At 41.6% G+C, this 22390-nt stretch overlaps 1 protein-coding gene across 1 annotated transcript; it reads right to left on the bottom strand.

The window, feature by feature from the left end:
- Positions 1–5961: 5961 nt before the first annotated feature.
- On the bottom strand, positions 5962–21626 carry perp (p53 apoptosis effector related to pmp22). The gene is made up of 3 exons (XM_080740146.1): positions 21176–21626; positions 11893–12033; positions 5962–8928 (listed from the first exon to the last, which is right to left on the bottom strand). The coding sequence occupies exons 1-3, from the start codon at positions 21378–21380 to the stop codon at positions 8714–8716; spliced, it is 561 nt and encodes a 186-aa protein (XP_080596272.1). The 5' UTR covers positions 21381–21626; the 3' UTR covers positions 5962–8713.
- Positions 21627–22390: the final 764 nt, after the last annotated feature.

Genomic DNA, 22390 nt, shown 5'->3' on the forward strand with positions numbered 1-22390 from the left:
ATAAAAGGGATTCTGTTAGGGATCTCCATATATGGGCATAAAAGGGATTCTGTTAGCTGTTAGTGATCTCCATATATGGGCATAAAAGGGATGCTGTTAGGGATCTCCATATATGGGCATAAAAGGGATTCTGTTAGGGATCTCCATATATGGGCATGAAAGGGATTCTGTTAGGGATCTCCATATATGGGCATAAAAGGGATTGTATCCCAGATGATGCCCTGTTAGGAGATCCACACTAACAGAATCCATATATGGTCCTACCGACAGCTGCTATAAGCCAACCTTGGCGATAAGGTCTGAGTCGAAGAAATGCTTCTTTCCTGGCAAGAATTGCCCCTTTATATACTGTAGGGCTCGTTTGTGTATTGTATGACATCACGCCACATCATCGGCTGAGGACTGTGTGATGTCATCATATCTCCATATATGGAGACATAAGTTGCTCATGCCCAAATATGGGCTGGTGAGGTCAGACTTAGTGTGATGCGTAGGTTATCTCCATATATGGAGATTCAACTTCAATGAGTAACCATGGCAAACTGTCAACTGCCCGTATGTCTTGATAATTGGTAAAACAAACTTTTGGCCTATTTGTGGAGATAAGCGACCAACGGTCGCTTATCTCCCGATTAGGGAGTCTTACTGGTGACCAGCAGATCTGTGAGTGAGGAATAGGAAAGGACTGACTGACAGCTGATTACAGCTGGGTGGGCGAGACTCTTGTGTCCTGCATAAACTAAATAAAGCTTTATATCTGCTCAAATCTGGACTCCATTATAATATTATAAGTATTTATCAAAAAGTATAGAACATGTGAAAGCAAATTTGGCACATACCAGTTAATGGCCTAATATAGGCGAGGTGGAAAAGGGTTTTTTGGCACATGCCAAGGTAGGACTGGAAGCACTTTTGGCGCCATCTAGTGGTTTGAACTGGTATACATAACTGCTGGTGTGATGAACTGACCAATTCTGAGTTAAGTTGTGCTAAAATGAAAATACACACCAGCTAACTAGTTGACTCAACTACAGATATATCCAGATTTGTGTTATCGTAATACATACGATAACACAGTAATAGACTATGTACAATGTCAATGTGTATGCAGAGCAATTGTCAATTCAAAAATGATGTGCCGAACAGAAATTGCATGCTGAATGCAATTATAGTTCTTTAGACAGAACTATGGATGGATAAATCAACATTCTATGGGCGACCGAGATCTGTTCAGAACGGTTCAGAAACCAATTCAAAGGCTTCCACCAGAGTTTTTGTCCAGAAAAATGTCCAGAAGTGATTTTTCCAGTATTATGCTGTATTTGCAATTCTGTGGTCAGTGTGGTGTACCCTGTTTGACAAATAACAGCATCAATAAAATGTACTATCACAACCGATGCCTATATGTCCCAAATTTGGCACATAGCAAAATGTATAGCCTATTGTTTGTGCTAAATTCAAATTTACTTCCAATTGAATTCCATCAATAAGGGCATAAGTGGCATTCTACTCTTAGTAGAAATTCTCAACTTGCTGACAGTACTTTCTGGTGGCAAGCTTAGAAAAGTATCTATAGGTCCTGTTGTAATTTATGGATTTAGGTCCCCCCAATAAAATAAAATAGAAAAGACCATTAGTACATCAAAAGTAATCAACAAATATAAAAAATATGCATGAAACAGGGAAACATTTTCAAAATATCCAATCTACAAGCGCATTGTGAGCTTGTATATCTGATATTTTCACTACTTAGGGTTCTGGGCAAACATCTAATGTCTCTTTGGTCTTGAGCTAAAAGGTTTGGGAAGCACTGGTGTAAAGTCTATTTACTCTATAAGTACAATTTCAAGGTGCTTTTTCTTAACTTGAGTATTTCCATTTATTGATACTTTATAGGCCAACTCTACTCCACCACATCTCAGGGGCAAATATTTTACTTACTACAATATTTGAAAACTTTAGTTACAATTTACTTTGCAGATTTGGATTATTAATACAAAACATACAATACTTTGACTAATGAACAATAACTCTAGCACAAAGCTCTGCAATATGATGCCAATACGTTTGTACTTTCACTGAAGTAAAAGTTTTAATACAGGCTTTTTAATTGTAATAGTGGTATTGCTACTTTTACTTAAGGGACTTCATTTCAACCTACCGGTATCTTCATAATATGTCCTCACTAATACTCATTATCTGGTATAATTCTTTGTCGACTCTGTCTCTCAGAAGAGGGCTGTGGACAGTTCAGAAACCTGCCTAACCAAGCTAATAGAAACAGCAGGCTTTCTATTCCTGGAAAGTTAGAATGCTGTAATGGAAGCCATTGTTATTGCATTAAAGGTAGGGTAATTTATTTAATTTAATTCAAATAATAACAAAATGGGTCTATGTGATGACATTAAATACGTAACCATGGCATTTTTTGTTGACTCATGTGGCGTAAGTGATGTCAGAGCCTTTTATGAAGTGAAGTCACAATGAGTCAGCGCTTGCGCCAATTTTCTCCGGAACAGCCTGATCAACAATCAGCTCCGCATAAGGAGATTCCTCATTTTGTGCCGGTTTCGGAAAACCGTGCATCGGGTCGGGTCGAGGCCCGGCACTGCACTCCACATCTGAAGTCAGTGGGGCGAACGGTTCTCAAGATATGCAGATTACATACACACACGCAGACACGCACGCAGAGACTTCTCGCATTTATTGTAAGATAATAACAAAATGGGTCTATGTTCTGATACTTCAGCCTTATTCCCTGTGAGGAGAAAAAAACAGTTTCAAAAACTGTTGGGTGACAAGTTTTCCTCCAATCAGGATAGAGTGGGGCCTTCCTCCAATCATGGTCAAGTGGGGGCGGGCCTTACGCGCACCAAGGCCTGCCCCCACTTGATCATGGAAACTGAAACTTAAGTTAAGTGAAATCACTTACCCTACCTTTAACAAAAAGTGAAGGTGAAGTACTGTAAAGTTGTCAGAGTAAAGAAAACCAATTCTGAGTCCTTCTTCCACCACTGCATCCAGGTATAAGGTGGCAGAAGAGCATGGGAGGGAAGAACCCAGGGGAGATCTCTGGAGGAGAATGTCTCATTGTTCTGTTGGCCCACTCCTCCATGTGAAAAGCACCTGGGATCTGGAATGAAACCAGCACCCACTGAGTGCACAGCTTTAGAAGCAGACGAGGCTCTCTGTAAATTCTGCTAATTCTGAGCTTTCAGTATGAAATTCAGCTAAAAGTTCAGGGTACACTGGAGGGTGAGGGACAGTGGATGGTAAAAGCTCATGCAACTCACTGAACTCACACTCTATGGAGGTTCATTAACTGATCAAGCCTGCCCTCTAGTGGCTTTTATATTGAAACACAGAGGGTGTGTGTGTAGTGTGTACTGTACATGTTTGGAGTTGAATCAACATAGAGGAATTTACTGTGCACCTGTAACTGCTGTGATGTAGCCTACTGCCTACCTCAACAATGCAATGATCAATCCCTCACTTGCTATTAGGGGTGCAACAAAAATAATCAATAATCCTGTATTAAAATTGTCTGGTCGGGGCAGGTTGTGTTGTCATGCTCATGTCACCATGACTCAGCCATAACCATATAAGAAGTTCCCAATGCAGCTACGCCCAAATATGGCGTGTGTTGTCTAACCTCAATGTGTTGTCATGGCTTCACGCGCAAACTAATCAGTCAGCACAAAAGGGACAGAATGTGCCCATATATGGGCACATAGCCTACTGATGACATCAGAGATCGCCATAAATGGGCATTAAACGACAACGACCAGATATCAGATATATAATATGGGCATATCAGTCGGAGTGGCTGTTCGACATATAGGTGTGTTCATCAAGCCTCCCGCTTGCCAATCACAGCGTGTCCTGCGAAGCTTGGCCAATGGGACCCTAGGTGTACAAAAAAACATTGAGCCGCTTGTGCATCCAAGATGTAGCCTAGGTCATATCTAGGCCAGCCCAGATGTAGGCCACGCTTTGGTTTACTTTAGCCCTGGACATTTTTCAACACGTTTTTTTCCCACCAGTTTGTTCACCGGACAAAGCCAGATGTTAGAGCTTAGCTTAGCTCCTGTTCCAGGAGCACCGCTCAAAAATAGTGAAACTATCAGATCGACAATTTTAAAGCATGTCGTGATCCTATGTGTTGTGAGCTTGTAGATCAGATATTTTCACTAATTTAGCATAACATTGTTGTGTATAAAGTGAAAAGATACTGCTTAATTGGCTGATCAATTTCTTGATGTACACAATTAAAAAAGCACCCTTCTCTATTATTCAATTAATTGAAAACGTAATTGAGAGAATAATCAATAGTTGCATACAGCGCTTTTGTCTCCCTCCTCTAACGAATGTGAGATTTTAGATATACTGTAGGCTATTTCCGAATAGCCAAAATAGGGCTTAAGTGACCGTAGGTTGCATTTAGTATGAAAACAAACCTGCAGACCGTCCATATGTCACGCCTCATGTCACGCTCCATATATGGCCAAGACATCTCCATATATGGAGCTGGACATACCTCTACATCTGACCTCATGGACTCGTCTCGAGATAGGGATATAGCTGACCTTAGGCATAGATTACTGAGGTTAGGGTTAAGGTTAGGGTATCGGACTAATGGGACGTCGGAACAATGGGACGCCGGAACAATGACATGGCATGGCCCCGTAAACTAAAGCTGTCAAATAAGCTAATTGTAGTGGAGTAAAAAGTACAATGTGTGCTGTAGTGGTGTGGAAGTATTGAAAATTGGAAACACTCAAGTCCTCTCTCTAGTCTCTAGTGAATGTACTTAGGCCTAGCTACTGTACTGTGTAAATGCTGCTGCTGCTGCTCTCTCTCTCTCTCTCTCTCTCTCTCTCTCTCTCTCTCTCTCGCTCTCTCTCTCTCTCTCGCTCTCTCTCTCTCTCTCTCTCTGGGAGTTGAAACTCAGGGGAGCTGTCAAGGCTTGCTGAGCCCAGGCTAGTTCTCACACAAGCCTCTCCCTGGGTGGGGCACGCAGGGTGTGGGCCTCATAATAATGCATGACTCACAGCTGTTAGCACTAGCTGGCAGGCGGGTGTGTGAGGAGGACAGGGCGTGTAGCATGCAGTAGGCCTACACTTTCCTTATCAAAATACGCTTCACTGTAAGTGTTCATTTAACCTATTAAGACCTGAGGCCGATTATACAAATGCCTTCTAAACTAGCATTTCTCAAACTTTTTTAATTTTTTTATTGTCAAGTACAACCAAATTGTGGCCAGGGAAGCCCAGGAGAGAAGATTTTCATTCCACAATATTTTCTAACACTTTCAAGATTTTTCATAAATAGCAGATTTACAAGCTTGCAGTGTGGCACAAAGTGACACACTGTGAGCTTGTAGATGTGCTATTTTTGAATAGCCAACGCAAAGAGATTGTTTTGAAAATCCATTTGTAGCACAAGCTTATGTCAGTGTAGCTCTCGTCACAGCACTGCTGGTTGCATTCCTTGTGGCATGGTGTCAAAGAACACACAGATGCACGCAAGCACACACACACACACACACACACACACACACACACACACACACACACACACACACACACACACACACGCTACAGACAGTAGTTAAAGGGGAAGACCAACCATTTTCAATATTGAACTATGTCATTAATATACCTTAGAGGAAATTTAAAAAAGTTCCCCCTCTTCTGTGTTGCCTAGAACTGGAGGATTGATTTTGGGGTTTGTATTGCAAATCACAACTTGATGACATCACACATTGTAATTAACCCTGAGAATTGTTGCTATAGATATGAATGAAGTGCGACCAAAGGTGCATATAGCATGTGAAGTCACAAATGTTGCAATATTGTCCCTTTCCCTTCACACAATGCCCGTCTTTATCTCCTTTCTCTTTCTTTTTTCCTGTCTCCTCTACTTGAATTGTAAACAGTTTGTTTCACATACAAATCACTGTTATTGTCTCCAAAAAACTTTATTGCATAAAAATACACACAGCTCAAAATAAATTCAAAGTACAGCAGAAAAGGAAAGTGGATGGTCTCAAGAAGTGGAAGGATGTAATACATAGTAATATCCATAGTGTTCATTTACTGTATCTGCGGAGCCTAATGGGTCCATTTGGTTATATTTGTACACTTTCTGACTTAACACTGAGGATTTTACAGTGTAATAATAATAGCTACCGTACAGCCACACTGCCAGCATTGATGATTGCTGGTTTCACAGACTTCAATTCTGTCACCCAGCCTGTGTTGGTCAAGCCCGATTTTTTCAAACGAAGACATCTTTCAGAGCACCGTTTCTCAAACAATGGGTTTGGGTCTCGGGCCGATTTGTTTGGTTAGAAGTTTTTTAAAGTTCCAAATTTCCCCCCAAGAATTACAAAATTAAACAAACTGTTTAAAAGAAAATGTCATAACATTTATTTTTTAAATAATATATTTTTAAAAAAGTTTAATAGTGAAAATGTCAGATCTACAAGCTCACGACGCATCGCATTGTAGTTTGGCTATTTTGACTATTAAATAGGGCTTAACATGTTCATTCATAATGTAGAGAGAGAGACATCATATTTCTCTTTTGGGTCTCGAGCTAAAACGTTTGGGAACCAGTTTAGAAGCTTTTCAACTACACAGCAGGTCAACAAGTTAAGGCACAAGTTTTATATACAGTATACATAGTCAAATCCTTAGTGTTAATTTAACTCTGAAGAGTATACATGTTACAGTATGTTTGGGTAACTCAGGACGGTAAGAGTAAGAGCGCTTGTTTTGTCGTTCACCACACACTAATCACCACCAGATGGCGACGACAGCCCATAGACAGCCATTCACTAGTGCAGGCGCTGACGTCACTCGTTTGCGACTCTCTTTCTTTATTTACTAGCCTAGCTGGGCGGTGTTTAGCCATTAGCTTAGCCATTAGCTTAGCCATTAGCTTACTATGAGCGTTTATCGCGGGCTTGCCCAGGCCTTACGGCCTGGGCATAAATATAACGATTGCATTCACCACGGCTTCGTAACTCGCGCGGCGCTCCGCCGGCCGTGCGGCCCTGGCCCGCTCTTCGTGGCCACTCGCGCCTGCGGCGCTCGGGGGCGAAGAGCAGGACCAAGGTCCGCTGGCCTTCGCGCCACTTGCAATGTCGTGGACAATCGAGCGGCTCCGCCTGGAGGACGTTGTTGTGGGCGACCGCTTGTTCCGCCCCGTGCGGCACCACGAGTGCTCCGTTTCTCGACCGTCCTGTTTCTCTAACAAACCGTGACATACACATGGAAACAAAGGCACCTCAGAGTTAAATATAACAATGAGGATTTTGTGTATTGTGTGATTGTATGAAGCAAGGTGTCTTATGAAGTCAGTAGATATGACAGTATGAGAGACAAAAGAATACTCATACGACCTGTTAAATAAACACAATAGGACTTTTCAACTAAGGCCTCAGATTAAAGATTATTAGGAGGTGATGATATGTCCATTAAACTGACTGAAATGTGTATTATTGAAGCACAAGTTCAACAAATGCCATAAGTGAGACAATGCTACACACATGTAACACATGTAAAAAGGCTGTTTTAAGGATGGACAATATAGACGACAAGTCATTGGAATAATTCCTATATTATTGACATCCACAATCCACCCCAGCAGGGGTGTGAATATTGGTCAATGGCATGAAAATGGCTTAAAAACATACCCAAGGGCCATGAAGAAGCAAAAAAGAAGTAAAAAACTTTTGATACCATTTACAAACTCACAATCATAATCAAACATTATATTTATCTTTTTACCCATAGAGTGGGTAGTGTTCCCTAACAGACACAAAGACCACACAGCAATTGGCCACAGTCCTCCCTTTCATTTCTGAAGCAAAAAGACACTGTTCTGGATCAGCAGATATGAATGGGTGGAACCCATAAAAGGGTGGGGGTGAACAAATATCCAAATGCAGCTATTAAAATACATATACAATTTCTTTGTCAAACAATGCAAAATATACTGTACGGAATGGATTACATTCAGCTTCCGAATCTATATATTTTTGTTCTATTCTGTGTTCCCTTTTATACAACTACCTAAATAACACAAGATGTCTTTAGGATATATATGAGATTACGGAAAAGCTCCTTATAATACACTACACAAACTTAACAAACAATCCAGCATGATCTATTTGTCCCGTCATACAAGATATCTTACAGTGGGCTTTGAATGCAAACTGGACAGCTCTCACCAAGATATATCCAACGCTTGAAACAGAAATCATATTAAAGCTACAGTGTGCCTTACAGAAACCGAACGCTTATCTTAAGTGCACTTAGGTGATCTTGCATTGAAGAATTACAGGTAAAACCTATGCTATATGCTTATGAAGAAATGCTATAGCAAAGACCAGAGATTTATGTGGCCAACTTAAAGAATATAAGAACAATTAAATCATGACAATTTCCAATCACAGTCCAGTTCCAATAAGAGTTTTCTACTCTAGTACTTCTAGGGGCACTGCCCTCAGACAGTGGGGTGGGCTTTTCCACTGGCAAGCCAAATCAAATCGAACCAAACTAGACAGTGCTGTTCTGGCCAAGACACACCTCCACCATAGCTCCTGGGAAACGGGACAATGTGTAGAATGCTCAGTGCCAGCACAGCACAGATCCAGCTCCAAGTGACAAGGGTGTAACTGACTGTGGGTTAGGGACATGAGTCTCTAGGCAGAAGAAGAGTAAATGTATTTGGTCTTGGCCAGGCCTGTCAGCTCATCCTCATAGCGTGGCATGCAGCAGAAGAGGATGCCACAGCCGACGGCCAGGATGGTGGCCCCCCAGCCGAAGCCGTAGGCCCAGGTGTAGTCGTAGTGGCCCTCAAAGATCTCGTCGCTGAAGTGGACTGGGTAGATGATCAGTGCAATGAACTGGAGAAGCACTGTATGGAAGGGAGGAAATGGAAAGGGTGAGCAACAGGAAAAGTCTTGACACCTGATTAGTAACCGATGTCACATTGGATTTATTATTATGATTTGTTGAATGGTCTTTTCTATTCATATTGTTGGCATACTGTTGATGAAGCTCAAGAAAGAACAAGAATTGCATGTGACAATTTTTTGTCTTGAAACCCTATGTAAACATCTTAACCAATTATAGGCATAACCAAATATTCCCAGATTATTTTGTCATGCATGTAAACAAAGGCAATAAGAGAGAACATCTTTCTAGAAGAGAATTCGATGTGCCATTGAATTAACAACATTAACACATTATATAAAAGGACATTTGAATACAATTAAAAGTTATTAAAGAGCTAAAAGAATAGAAAATAAGAATACATGTACATAAATAAATACTAAATAAATGTACAGAGCAGAACAACAATCAAAAACCTCTATAAAGGTCTGTGGCAAACCAATATTATTTGGGTATAACAGGCAGCCAGGCAGAGATGAAGTCAGACAACATTGACAATAGTGCAGGAAATAGTGAAAGTGTAACTGTAACATTGTTATGTGAACATCTGTGATATCGAGGTGAGTCAGGATTCACTGACATTCATATGACGGCATCAGTATTCATAAGCATCTCTCCACTCTGCTGTTCCAGAGAAAGGTGTAATCTCTAACACCATGTCCGCCCTCATTGCCCTGTGTCTCACTCTTCAGTCCTATGACTGATTTATGATTCACTGCGTCCCTTTCCTTCCCTGGATGCAAAAACTAATATTCTACGGTTCAATAGGGGCACTTAATCCATTTTTGGAACTGAGCACCATTAGATTGTTTGAGATAGCTTTTACTGACAATGTCAACCGTCATTATTGACATAATAGGGTTAGGGTTAGGGTTTTGAATATGATAAGAGTCGGGGAGGCAAAATCCTGTATACAGTACAGGACATACAACATGTCAACAACGGCATTACTTTGTTGTAGAGGAAAATGGGCAGTCCCCTCCACAAATTAGCAGGAAAACAGATAGTGAACTGACAGGACTAAGTAGTGCTACATTATGATACCTATGGTATACTTTCGAGATTCTATCTACCATATGACAGGATTGTTTGACACTTTTGCAAAGTGCAAACACACTCTCTCTACACAATTTACTGTTGGCTCTTAGGTTAGCACAACTTTTTCATTGGAACAACTTTTCCCCAAACGGCATTGAGTATTTTAAGGCCCAGGTTACGGTTACTTTAAGCATAGTCATATAGTTTTGACGTCATCATCATTACAATATGTGTGAGTGAACTTGTTTTTTCTGTTCCTATGATCTCACAGTCAGCGGGGTGAGTCAGTCAGATGGGCAGACTGCGTTGTTCCCATAGCAACGTCATATCCCCCGTCCCTGCGCCTCTACCCAGCAAACAACAGGCTCTCTCCTCACTCCACTCCACTGTTATACTGTACTTCTCTCTCCACTCCCTCGCTTCAGGACTCACTCACAATGCCTTACTCCCTCCCCTCTTTGTTCTCAGAATTGACGCTCCTCCTTACACTCATTGCGTAACTCATTGCCCTCCTTCGCCCAGTCAAGCTTAAGATGCTCCCCCTTTTTCAATCCAAGCCATGGCCTACACATTCCCTCTTTCCCACTTTCACCCCTCGCAAAAATCTTCCCCTTCTTTCTCTGTCTCTCTCTCTGCCCCTGCTGCCCTCAGTACTCACACTCCCTCACAGTATGTCGCTCTCTCCTTCCAAGATTCACATAGCTGAGGCGATAAAACTGAGGAGCTGTTGAAAGCACTCCAACCAAAGTATGGTTTTGGTTGGAGCTATGTATAACCATAACTATGTTACATTTTTGTACCACAGTTTACATGTTAGTATTTTTTACATGAAACAGTCTTTAAAAAACAAAACAAAATACAATGATAGACACTGTAGTCCATGCAGGAAGCAGTGGTCAGGTGACAGGTCTGAAAGAGCTGTACGACAGTATGACACCAGAGCAAAGAGGAAAGACAAATAGTAAGGTGACACTACCCACAAACTTAATGGATTCTTCCAACCCCTGCCCTCTGGCCAGAGATGCAATGCCTCAACTCACAACAATAGTTGCGGGAACAGTTTTCTCCCAACAGCGATCCATCTGCTCATCCAGACTGGGACATAATAACTGTCCTCTCCTAAACTTCCAAAAATCGGAACACTGAGGTCCCAAATGGCATCGCACAACACATTTACCGGTAATTCATGTAGTGTTTAGAAAACAATACAACAGCAAATCCATTAAGTCTCCTACGGATACAATAATAGCCTGCTGCATACAGTATAGCCCATAGCCCGGAGAGACTGAGCTGGAATAGATAGCTGTTTGGCTTCAATATAATACAAATAAAACTGTATGTATACAGTACAATATAGATACAAGAAGAGAGGTTGTTATGCTGTCAGGTGATGGAGTTTGAGCCTCAAGGAAGGTTGACGTGACATGAGAAGTACCGTTGCTATGGGAACGGAGAACAGTATTCGCTAGTCGCTTTGATGTGGACTGTCCAGTTTCAGAATGAAGCAAAAGGTTTTTGGGGGGATTTTTGCCTCATTGTGAATCAGATTTAGATCCTGATTTAATAAATATGCTCTTAATTTGGTGATTGTGATTTATTGTGTTGAGGGGGTTTGTGATAGTAAGGCTTTTACGCTGAAGGTATGAAAAAGGCTTTTAGTGGCTTGCAAATCATAGTAAATATAGTAGTTAGTTGAAAACTATCTAAAAGCAACACAAGCATCAACACACTCTCCCTCTTGGTGACATTAGAAAATATATTTCTTATGGCGTTCAGAGTTTGTTCTCTATGGGAGATGTAAGCCATTTACCATGAGAGGGAGTGGGTTGTTGGCTGATTTACCACTGTTTCAGGGGCACAAGTCCTAGGAAGTCCTACGAAGACTTACCAACAATGAACAGCAGTAGTCCTATGAAGGGCAGAAGAGTAATGTTCAGTGTGCAGCACAGTGCCACGCAGGAGATGATGAAGGCCACGATGAGGATGAGGAGACCGATGATCATCAGAGCAGCCACAGCCTGGGCCCAAGCTGGAGACACACACACACACACACACACACACACACACACACACACACACACACACACACACACACACACATACAAACACGTTAATTACGGTACATCAACGCACATGCCTGAACACCTACTGTACATACACGTTACTCTACCTCGTTGTGGCACAGTGCCTGGCTGCTACATACTGCCTCAGTCGAATTAAGATATTGTTTGGTAGTTGTCCAATACAGAACTATTTAAATAAATCTATCATCCCAGGCACAGCAAGACACTTTTATATCTGTACACTTTTATATCTGTAAAGCCTCAGTCAGCAATTCTGCCTTGTGTTTAAAAAAAATAGGATTCTTGTATAAAACAGATACAAAAATAAAAAAGAGATTTCTGGCAATTAGCAGACGTTATCTGTGGTTTGTCCTGTTGTTGACATATCAGACCGGTCAGTGCACTTTTAAGCAGACAAAATAATCAAGAGCACATTCCAAAAGATTAGAAAGTTGACAGTGTGAGACAGAGCTTGATTTATACAGCTAGTGTCAGTGCATGGCACAATACGCAACGTATAAGTATAACACAAAGTATAAATCAGGCAATATAGTAACCCTTGGGTGGCATTGATTGGACATCCCACCCTGACCCTAAACAAGACCACCTTGCACACTAATCATGACCTGGGTAAAACTCGTAAAAAGGAAGGAGCCGCTGAGAACAATATATAATTTCATTTCTAAAACACGGCAGCACTTATCATGTGTGATTTTAGCTGTTTAGCCTGCCCTGAGAAACACTGAATGTCCTGGCTGACATACAGCAACATGATGCAAATTATTCCGCATCCCAGAGATAATACTTAAAACCGGAAGACGCCTTTATCGTATTTGTTTCTGTCACTATGCTCTTTCCTTCTTTCCCGGGTACAGTATTCAGTGGCGTAAATATGGAGTGTGCAGCTGGTGCGACCCACAACAAATATCTGCACCAGGGCCTATCACAATGTTGTTACGCCACTGACAGTATTCATGTATCATAGTAGTTTTTTTGTCAGTTGTGAATGGATGGATTCATTTAGAACTATTATCTAATGGCTGGTGTGACAGGGTCTGTCAAAATGATCCAGGCAGTTATTTTCTCTTGATCACAGGCAATCAGGTATTGTATTGTATATTATGATGTATTGTTTTATATAAATTACAGGGGTGGGTAAACTCCTCCCGTAGAGACAACTGTGTCTGGTTGGTGGTGTTTATGGTGTGCTGAGCTTATCTTAGCATACTTAAATTGTATCAGTACTCAAAATGTAAAGTTCTTAGTTCTGACCATGCAAAAATGATTACGCAAAACCCCAAACTTTTGCATCACTGGCCTGTGTGGACTTTTACGCCTTTCTTGCTAGCTCCTCACTTTGATGAATAATAAAATGGCCTAAAATCCAGATTAGATGGGCCCAAGGTTCACTATAAACATATCAATGAAAACATTTCTCACAGTTTTTTTAGTCAGAACACATACACTTGTAACTTGTGTCCAGTTTATAGCTCTACACAAACTACTACATAGAATGCATGCTCAGCCCATGCTTTAAATTATTCACATGTTCATGGACCATGTGTGTGTATGTGTGGTGTATATGGCAAGTGAGAACATGATAAGTCAAATGCCTGAGGGTGGGGAGGGGAATGTTACCCTACCATGGAATACATACACACTACACACACGTCAAGCACACATGCACAGACACACACCCCTAACTAGTTCAACTGGTTGACTTTCCTGTGATAGCTGTGTGTCATTCATGCTCAGTAATTCACATACTCTCTTGATTCTACAGCTCTTCTTAACCACTTAAGCCGATGAAAATCGCCAATCTACAAGCTCACAACACATTTCATGAGATAGTTGAATATTTTTGTTTATAATGCCCAAATTAGGGACTTGGCGAAAGTGGTTAAACATGTATAGCCTGGGAGCCAAACTATTAACCTGAATCTCACCGTGGGCCCCAAGCTCATTAAAATGTATTACCCCATAGTAACAAGATTTAGAACCCGATTCACACTAGCCGCTCTATTGAAATGCAAATGCATGCAACGAAAGTGGTTTGGAAACACAATCTACAAGAGCGCAGTCCTGTTTTTTATAATCAGCATAATGATACATGAATTATCCCAAAGCTTTTTAAAATACCAAAGTTTATTTTAAGATCCTTTACATCTGGCCACAAATCCAGACACCAAATAGTGTCAACACAGAAATCCACCCCCCCCCATTTTTAAGTGGATATACCTGTCTGTACAGGAACATACTAATTACACTATCCAGTAAGCAATTTTACAGACACATCTGGTAAAACCTTGTCATTGCATGTTTTTCAAAATTAGGTTTATACGCAATATCACTTTTGCAAGTATAGTATCATGTATGTAACAATGCTAGAACTGTATTAGATTTATCCAAAAAGTGTGGAACACTTAGGACAAGTTTCCTTGTAGGTTAACAATGGATGACTGGGCTCATCATTTAAAATCAGTGAACATAAGAAGCCTAAAAGGAAACTAGAAAGGCACAATTTGGGGAAATTGCAAATGTGGTTGCCCCAACACTAGTCGTGGGTTGCGGCCACCAGGACCCGAGGAATATGCTGGGAGGAATTAGCATTGGAAGCCAAGCCATGCAACTCACATTTGCTAGAAGCGGCCATAGCTGAATGGTTAGTGAGCCCTGGGACTCGGGAGGTCCCAGGTACGATTGCAGCTTTCAACAATGTGTCGAAGTGTCCCTGAGCAAGACACCTAACTGCTCCCCCCTCTGCGCCCCTCTGTGGGCAGCACTCAGCTGGGTTAAGCTGAAAACTGAAGTTCCCCCATGGGATAAGATAGGTAGCTATTATTATTATTTGCTGATCGGATCCTGCGTTCTGGCGTTTTGTTTTGAAGAAATAGGCCCCTCCCACTCATTTTTAAAGCCAATTACATTGCCACATTACTCCTGAGAATAGATCATGTGGAAGTAATTTGGAGGGTATTTATTCCCCCAAAGATTTTGCAAAGGTTTTTGCAACAAACGGTTCCTTTTTTATTTATTTCCGGCAACCCCTATGGGTGAAAGTAGAATTGCTTTTGTCGCTGCATTGATTCCACTGCCCTTGACATGAAATTACAATTTGGAGTCGACTGAACATTTCGTTCATGATTGTTTGTAAAATAGGCCCCTACCACTAACGTTGGAAGCCAATTACGTCTGAACGGTATCGACTTCCAAAATCCTGCGTGATGTGTATGTGTGTGCGCCGTGCGCGACTGCACAAGTGCACATGTGAATTCGTAATTAGAAATCATCTGGCTGCATCTGTCTGTCCCTGTCCCTCATTTACCAGCAGTTGTTTTATTGATGATCACAACGAAATAAATTCTAACTACTCTCTAATGGCTTAAATGTCCCTGCACGCACACGCACATGCACACGTACACACACACACACACACACACACACACACACACACACACGCACACACACGCGCACACACACACGCACACACACACACACACACACACACACACACACACACACAGCAGCAATAAACATTCATGCAAAGTGCATGCTTACATAAGTACAATACTGAGCATAAATCTTCAACAGCTATGTTGCCCCATACATCACACTGGCTGCTACCCATCCTCAGACATCTCAGAATAATCCTTTTTAATCCTGCAATAATTTAGTTCCCCACACTGTACTGTGAGTACATACATTTCAATAAATTCTTTCTGCTTGCTGTACTATGAGTAGAGTACATTCATTTCGATCATTTCATTCTCCATACTGCAGTATCGAGAACATCCATTTCCATGGAAGACTTTGCAGCAGCATGCAGGAATGGACAACGTCACTGTGTGATTCATGGATAACTTTAGAAAGCACACTTATCTGCTCCCTACAAGTCACTTTTACAGGTTCCAACATGTCAAATCAAATGTATTGCAGAGATGCTAGCATTGGGTATTTATTTATGTATGCTACTTGGGGGTGGGAAACACCATAGGGGGCGAGTACGGCATAAAAAGGATAATGGCTGGGTGGCTGGCATGTGAATTATGGTTGTGTTCATGTGCAGTTTTTACCTCATGGCTCCTCAGAGGCGAGCCGTCTAGAAGAAGGTGTGTGTGTGTGTGTGTGTGTGTGTGTGTGTGTGTGTGTGTGTGTGTGTGTGTGTGTGTGTGTGTGTGTGTGTGCGTGCGTGCGTGCGCGCATGTGTGTGTGTAGCTGACTGTTTTCATTGGAAAGCCCAGCCAAGCTGGATGCACCATGGAGGATTTCGAACCTGGGTTTCTACGGTGGTGGTGGGCTGGGTGGATCTTTATACCCCGCACCACAAGATTAAACTATTTCTTGCGCACAATCGTTTTAATTATGAATGTTTTTGTTTAACTATTTATGTCCAGGTGTTAAATTTCCACCAGACCAGTTTATAGTCATTAGCAATTCCTCCAATGAGTCCTGTGGTCTGCTCCACTGCTGGTAACTAGGGGAGGGATAAGACTGAAGACGTATCACATGTAGAGATTCATGCTTCCTCAGTTCCCCTCACCATTGAACAGATGGGTTAACCAGGGGTTCCCAAACTTTTTTGTCTCAGGGCACCCCATAAATATTTTTTTAATCCGAGGCACCCCTACATTATAATTTTCACTCCCAGCACCTTATATTATAGCATATCGTCGTTGTCGGGTGAAAACCTTGTATGTCCAAAACTGTTTGTTACCGTTTTGTATTTATCATCTATAAAATCGCATCGCGAGGCGTTGTGTGCTTGCAGATCGGCTGTTTTCACTAGTTTTGTGCAACAGTCTTGTATGATGAAGCAGGGCTTTGCTTTACCAAAAGACGTACACATTTGAAACATGGAGATACGAGGTTTCTGCCCGACAGTGACGATATTTTAGTGATTATCTTGCGAGGAAAACGTTGAGATAATAGCCATTTTGGTTCGAACTGACTGAAAATAACTTTGTACTTCAAGTTTAAAATTATACTAAATATTTTTTCAAGTGTCCAAATAAATTCCAAATATTATCAAATGATCTCGCGGCACCCCTGGACTGCCATCGCGGCACCCCAGGGTGCCCAGTCACCCACTTTGAAAACCCCTGGTCTAAACCAACCGGTAGGAGGACACAATTCCATGCTGGCTTCCGACTAGTGAAATCTACCAATCTTGTTCATTGGGGTGCCCAGCCAAGCCAAATGCACCGCTACTGGGAATGGAAATCTGTCCTCTGTGGTAGTGGGAGATGTTTACACCTATGCCACGTGGACAGTCTGGACACTTTCTCTGTGCTTCGTTTTATAAAATTCAATTAAGGTAAAGGAAAATATTTATCATCTCCATATACTTTAGCTATTAGATCTGCTAAGTTGTGAAAATGTGTGCAAATCTTTGAATATATGTATTTTTAAGCGAACATTTGTAACTCAAATTTTGCTTATGGGAAACATAAACAAAAACCTTAGAAGTAATAAGAAATATTCAAAGACTTGCACAAACATTTTCACGATTTAAAAAAAATAGCAGATCTACAAGCTTGTATATCTGCTATTTTTCAATAGTTAAAACACAAAATAATGCGCAATAATGCGTTCCCAGTCTAAATGGGTTAAACCCCCACCCCACATTCATGGGGGGGCCGCAGTGAATCCTTGTACCCAGGGCCCAGAATTTGTTGTGAACACACACCCACACACCCACCCACACACACACACACACACACACACACACACACACACACACACACACACACACACACACACACACACACACACACACACACAACACACACACACACACACACACACACACACACACACACACACACACACACACACACACACACACACACACAAACTAAAACAAATGCAAATGCAAACATTTGCAAAGCACACACGCTCTCTCTCTATCTCTCCCCTTCATGTAGGCCTACAGTCACACATTAACACACTCGACCACTAACCTCCCACCCATAGAAATACATGGTTTTGCATCTGTTGTCAGCAGCCTGTTGAATACGTCCCGTCATTCAGGTCACGCAGCCTCTTGGGGTCTAACGTCCAATGTTTTAGGCTTTGTGTCACCTTAGCTTTTGTGTGTATCTCTTCGTACAAGGCTGGTGGTAGCACTCTTTGACTAAATTACTGTCGCTATGGAATTTTATACTTCGCCTCAAGTCTGTTTACTAACCTAAATCCATCACAGAAAACAGCATTACGGTTTTTGGCAATACATTTCTCAGAAGATGCATTTCTTCAGCTCTCTGCCTGTTATGGAGAAGTGGGGCCCCCAACGCTTCTTTGAGTCATTTGGCCGAGCAAACATTTTCAACAGGTTGTCGCGCCGTGATTCAACAAGCTTCTCTGGGTGGCGATGTTTACAAGTGGCTTCTCGTGTTGGTTATATTTCCTGCATAGTAGGCAATTTTCGCAATGTTTGCAGATGTTTTGCAGATGTCTGACACTTTTTTTCCAAGCAAAGTATGACAGTAGGAGTCTTCACAGGTGCAGAACATTTGCACCGCCTCGCTGATCCCCCTCAACATTTAGTTGAGGGGTTGAGATATGTAAATGTTCACTTTGGGCACTAATACAAATATATATTACAATTATTATTATATCCATCGCTATATAGTCAAGGAAGGATGAGAGATACAGTACAATGACAAGAGTAGTAGACCTATATGGTAATAATTCGTTATTTAATAAAGCTCAAAACATTTCATAGTCTATATAGTGCTGTGTGAGGAATAGGGATGGGACGATAAGCGATATTATTGTTTATCGTGATAAAAAAACACTCACGATAATCGTATTATGGAGATTTCAATTTATCGTTAAATCGTCCTCCATCATGCACGATTATATTTATTATTGTATAAATTGCCGATCTACAAGCTCACAAGCTCACAACGCGTCGCGCTGCGACACGTTGTGAGCTTGTAGATCTGCAATTTTTTGGCAAATGTTCCACCCCAGGATAATGGATTTCAATTATCACCATAATATCGTAAATCACGATTTCTTTTGTCACAATTATCGTGATATGAAATTTTCATATCGTCCCATCCCTAGTGAGGAATGGTTAAAGTAGGTCTCATTCAGACACACTGTGTGTGGTGTGAGTGATGTGTCAGCTAGAAGCCAGTCAGTGACACATGGCAGTGGAGATAAGACAGATTGCTCTCAGCAGGGAATAGAATATCACTGCTGTCGGGAGGAAACATCCAATGTCCAAAATCCTTATTTATCATTATCGTAAACCAGAGTTTCCCAAACTTTTAAATGTCAAGGTCTCCCCTTGACGGGTCCATTTGGTTCCATTTGTACACTGCCAGAGTTACAAACTCCATTTAGACCCCAAGGAACCCACAGAATCCCTGGAATCCACTTTGAGAAACACTGTTGAAAACAATATTTTAAAAGTAGAGAAAAATAGCCTAATCCCCACAAGCTCACAACATGTTCTGAGCTTGTAGAGCTGCTATTGTCACTACTTTTATGCGACACTGACTGTAGTATAACGAAGTAGGGCATTATTTATTTTTTGGGGGTTAAAAACATAAAATGTATAAATATGGAGATATGGTGTCTGGAGCAACGGTATTCATGCATGGTCCAAATTAATTGTGGTATATCCAGGCTTTTTACAGTAAATGGGTTCATGAAAAGTAAGACCAGTCGAAAGTCTTGATGAAATTCCATCAATGATGCATTCCCACAAAATTGTGGCGTTCCAGCGGTAACTTTTTTCAGCTATAGGCTCCCTGCTATGCTGGTTGACTGACTTGAACGATAACAGCAACAATGCTGTCCCTTGTTGGTGACAGAGGAGGTAGAACAACCCCCCCACCCACCCACCCACCCACCCTAAAGCAATGTCTGTCAGAGCCATTACAGGTGCAGACAGAGAGAAAGAGAGAGAGAGAGAGAGAGAGAGAGAGAGAGAGAGAGGTTCACTGCTGTGTGTGTGTGTGTGTGTGTGTGTGTGTGTGTGTGTGTGTGTGCGTGCGTGCGTGCGTGCGTGCGTGCGTGCGTGCGTGCGTGCGTGCGTGCGTGTGCGTGTGTCCTGTGAAAATATCCACTATTATAAAGCACACTCATTACTGTAACAGTTGGTCTATAAATAGCATTGTCAACATGGTTTGGCAAGTATTGCCAGCCATCTTATGTATGGCATTGTGATCTCTCCTCACAAGCTGTAGGCCTACAGAATCTGGCGTACAAGATAGTTATTGTAATAATACATGTGGCAAAAATAAACTGAGCTGAACTAAAATGGCATGGGAAAGTATACTGAATTATATTTGTATCCACATTCTTAATCTGGGTGACTGAAGTTATGCACTGATTTTCTATTCACCTGTTAATGCTAACATTGGAACCAAGTGCATTCCTAACAATGAAGCTCAAATGAAGAACTAACTATAATTACTATTATTATCAATAGACACAATAACTCAAATGAAAGCCTTCAATTGTAAAGAGGGTTTTTAGAGCAACATCAAAAGCAATAGTAACCAAAAAAAGGAAGACATTTAATAGATGATCTAGTAGGCTTTAGGCCTAAGTAAGTTTGGTTACTTTAGTCAGAATTATTTTAGATTATGTGGGGTGGGCCTATACTCTGTTTTGTTTAATAATTGTCACAGACTAGTTATGAATTAAAGGATTTCCTTATGCTTTTCTTTCTTTTTTTTAAATGAGAAATTGACGGCTGGTTCAAGTTGTTCTCTGTGGAACAGAAGGTACCTCTACTTTGTTGTAAATATTTTGTTAAATGATTACATTAAACTTTTTTTCCCTGGCCTCGGTCACTGTTCTGTTCACCCGGGGTGTAATGTTGTTGGGAAGGGAGGGACGACCAGACTGACTACTGAAGTTCACTTCGTCCTGCCTCCCGTAGACTATAGGCTACTCGGAATAAAGTAGGCCCGTTTGATAGGATACACTACAGCTTACAATGAATTCTTATTTTTTCGTATAACAATGAATGTTTAGCCTATTTATTTTTATAAAGAACTCACCCAACATACGAACTGGCCAGTCTGGCCTGCATTGTCCTACATTACCGTGGTGACAGTACAGTACAACAGTCTACTGTCTACTTACAGAATTCCATAAGCGACTTGCAGTCCCAGTTCTCGTTCCTGCCTCGACACTGCTCCCACATGTTGGCGTAGTGTGTCTTTGCGTCCTCGTCTTCCACCCATCCCGAACCGGCGGCGATGGCCACGATGTCGAAGACGATAGCGAAGAGCAGAAGCAGGGGCAAAATCCACCTGCATCTGGGGTAGGCGATCCCACAGCGAAACATGACCGACGATCTGGATCCGACCGAAACGAGCGAGAGAAAGATACGCAGCGACCAGCAAGCACTTGTATGCCTGTCCGGGTACAGTACAGTATGTGCGTGTTTGCGCAAAAATATAGACTACAGTAGGTGTGTGTGTGTGTGTGCGTGTGTGTGTTTGTTGCTGCCTATAGCTCAGAAGTATAAAAGACAAGGGCCCCACCCGAGTGCGTAATATGCGAGTCTGAACACACAACAGTGTGAACCTGTTTGGGGACCTGTAGGCTGGGCTTGCTGTCTGCTCGGATGGGGCTGGGCTGGCCCAGAGCCGAAGGTCAGACGAGCTGAGTCAAGCCCAACCCCATTGACTGTTTCATATTACACTGTAACTACCTGTTTCCCAAACAGGGTCGGGACCCAATTGTGGGTCACCAGTCACCACGGTCACGACTCGAGTAAAAAAAACATTTTCTGATGGAAAATCTTTTGAAATAGGCTATGTCGTTTTATTTTTAGAAGGGGAAAAAAATCTAAGAAATTCCATAAATTAAATGAGGCCGATTTTGTTGCAAGACACATTTTTGGACAGTTTTTTGCCCTAAAATCACGCAAACCGGTACACAGTATCTCTACAGTCATGTAATCAAAACGCATCTGTCCCATCTAGCGCCACCATCTGGACGATTTTTGAGAAACACATTTTTGGCCTATTTTTGTATTCTCCCGATTATGGAGTCTTACTGGTAATAATTAAGAAGTAGTGAGAATAATCGATCTATAATAAATTGTAGTCAGACTTCCAAGTTATTGCATTATAGGCTATAATGCAATAACTTGGAAGTCTGACTACCCCGTCCTCATTGCGAAATGGTTCTCAGAAAATGAACAGTTGTGTTCCTCTTGAGAAGATCACTTTAATCTTCTGAGAAATCAATCAGGGCTTGATAGGCTACTTTCTTGAAAATTTGGCAACCCTACCATATGGAAACATTGTCACTACCTGTGTCAGAGATGTTACAGTATGTACAACTGGG

This window comes from Nannobrachium achirus (genome assembly GCF_963921795.1).
Source record: "Nannobrachium achirus genome assembly, chromosome: 13".
Lineage (NCBI taxonomy): Eukaryota > Metazoa > Chordata > Actinopteri > Myctophiformes > Myctophidae > Nannobrachium > Nannobrachium achirus.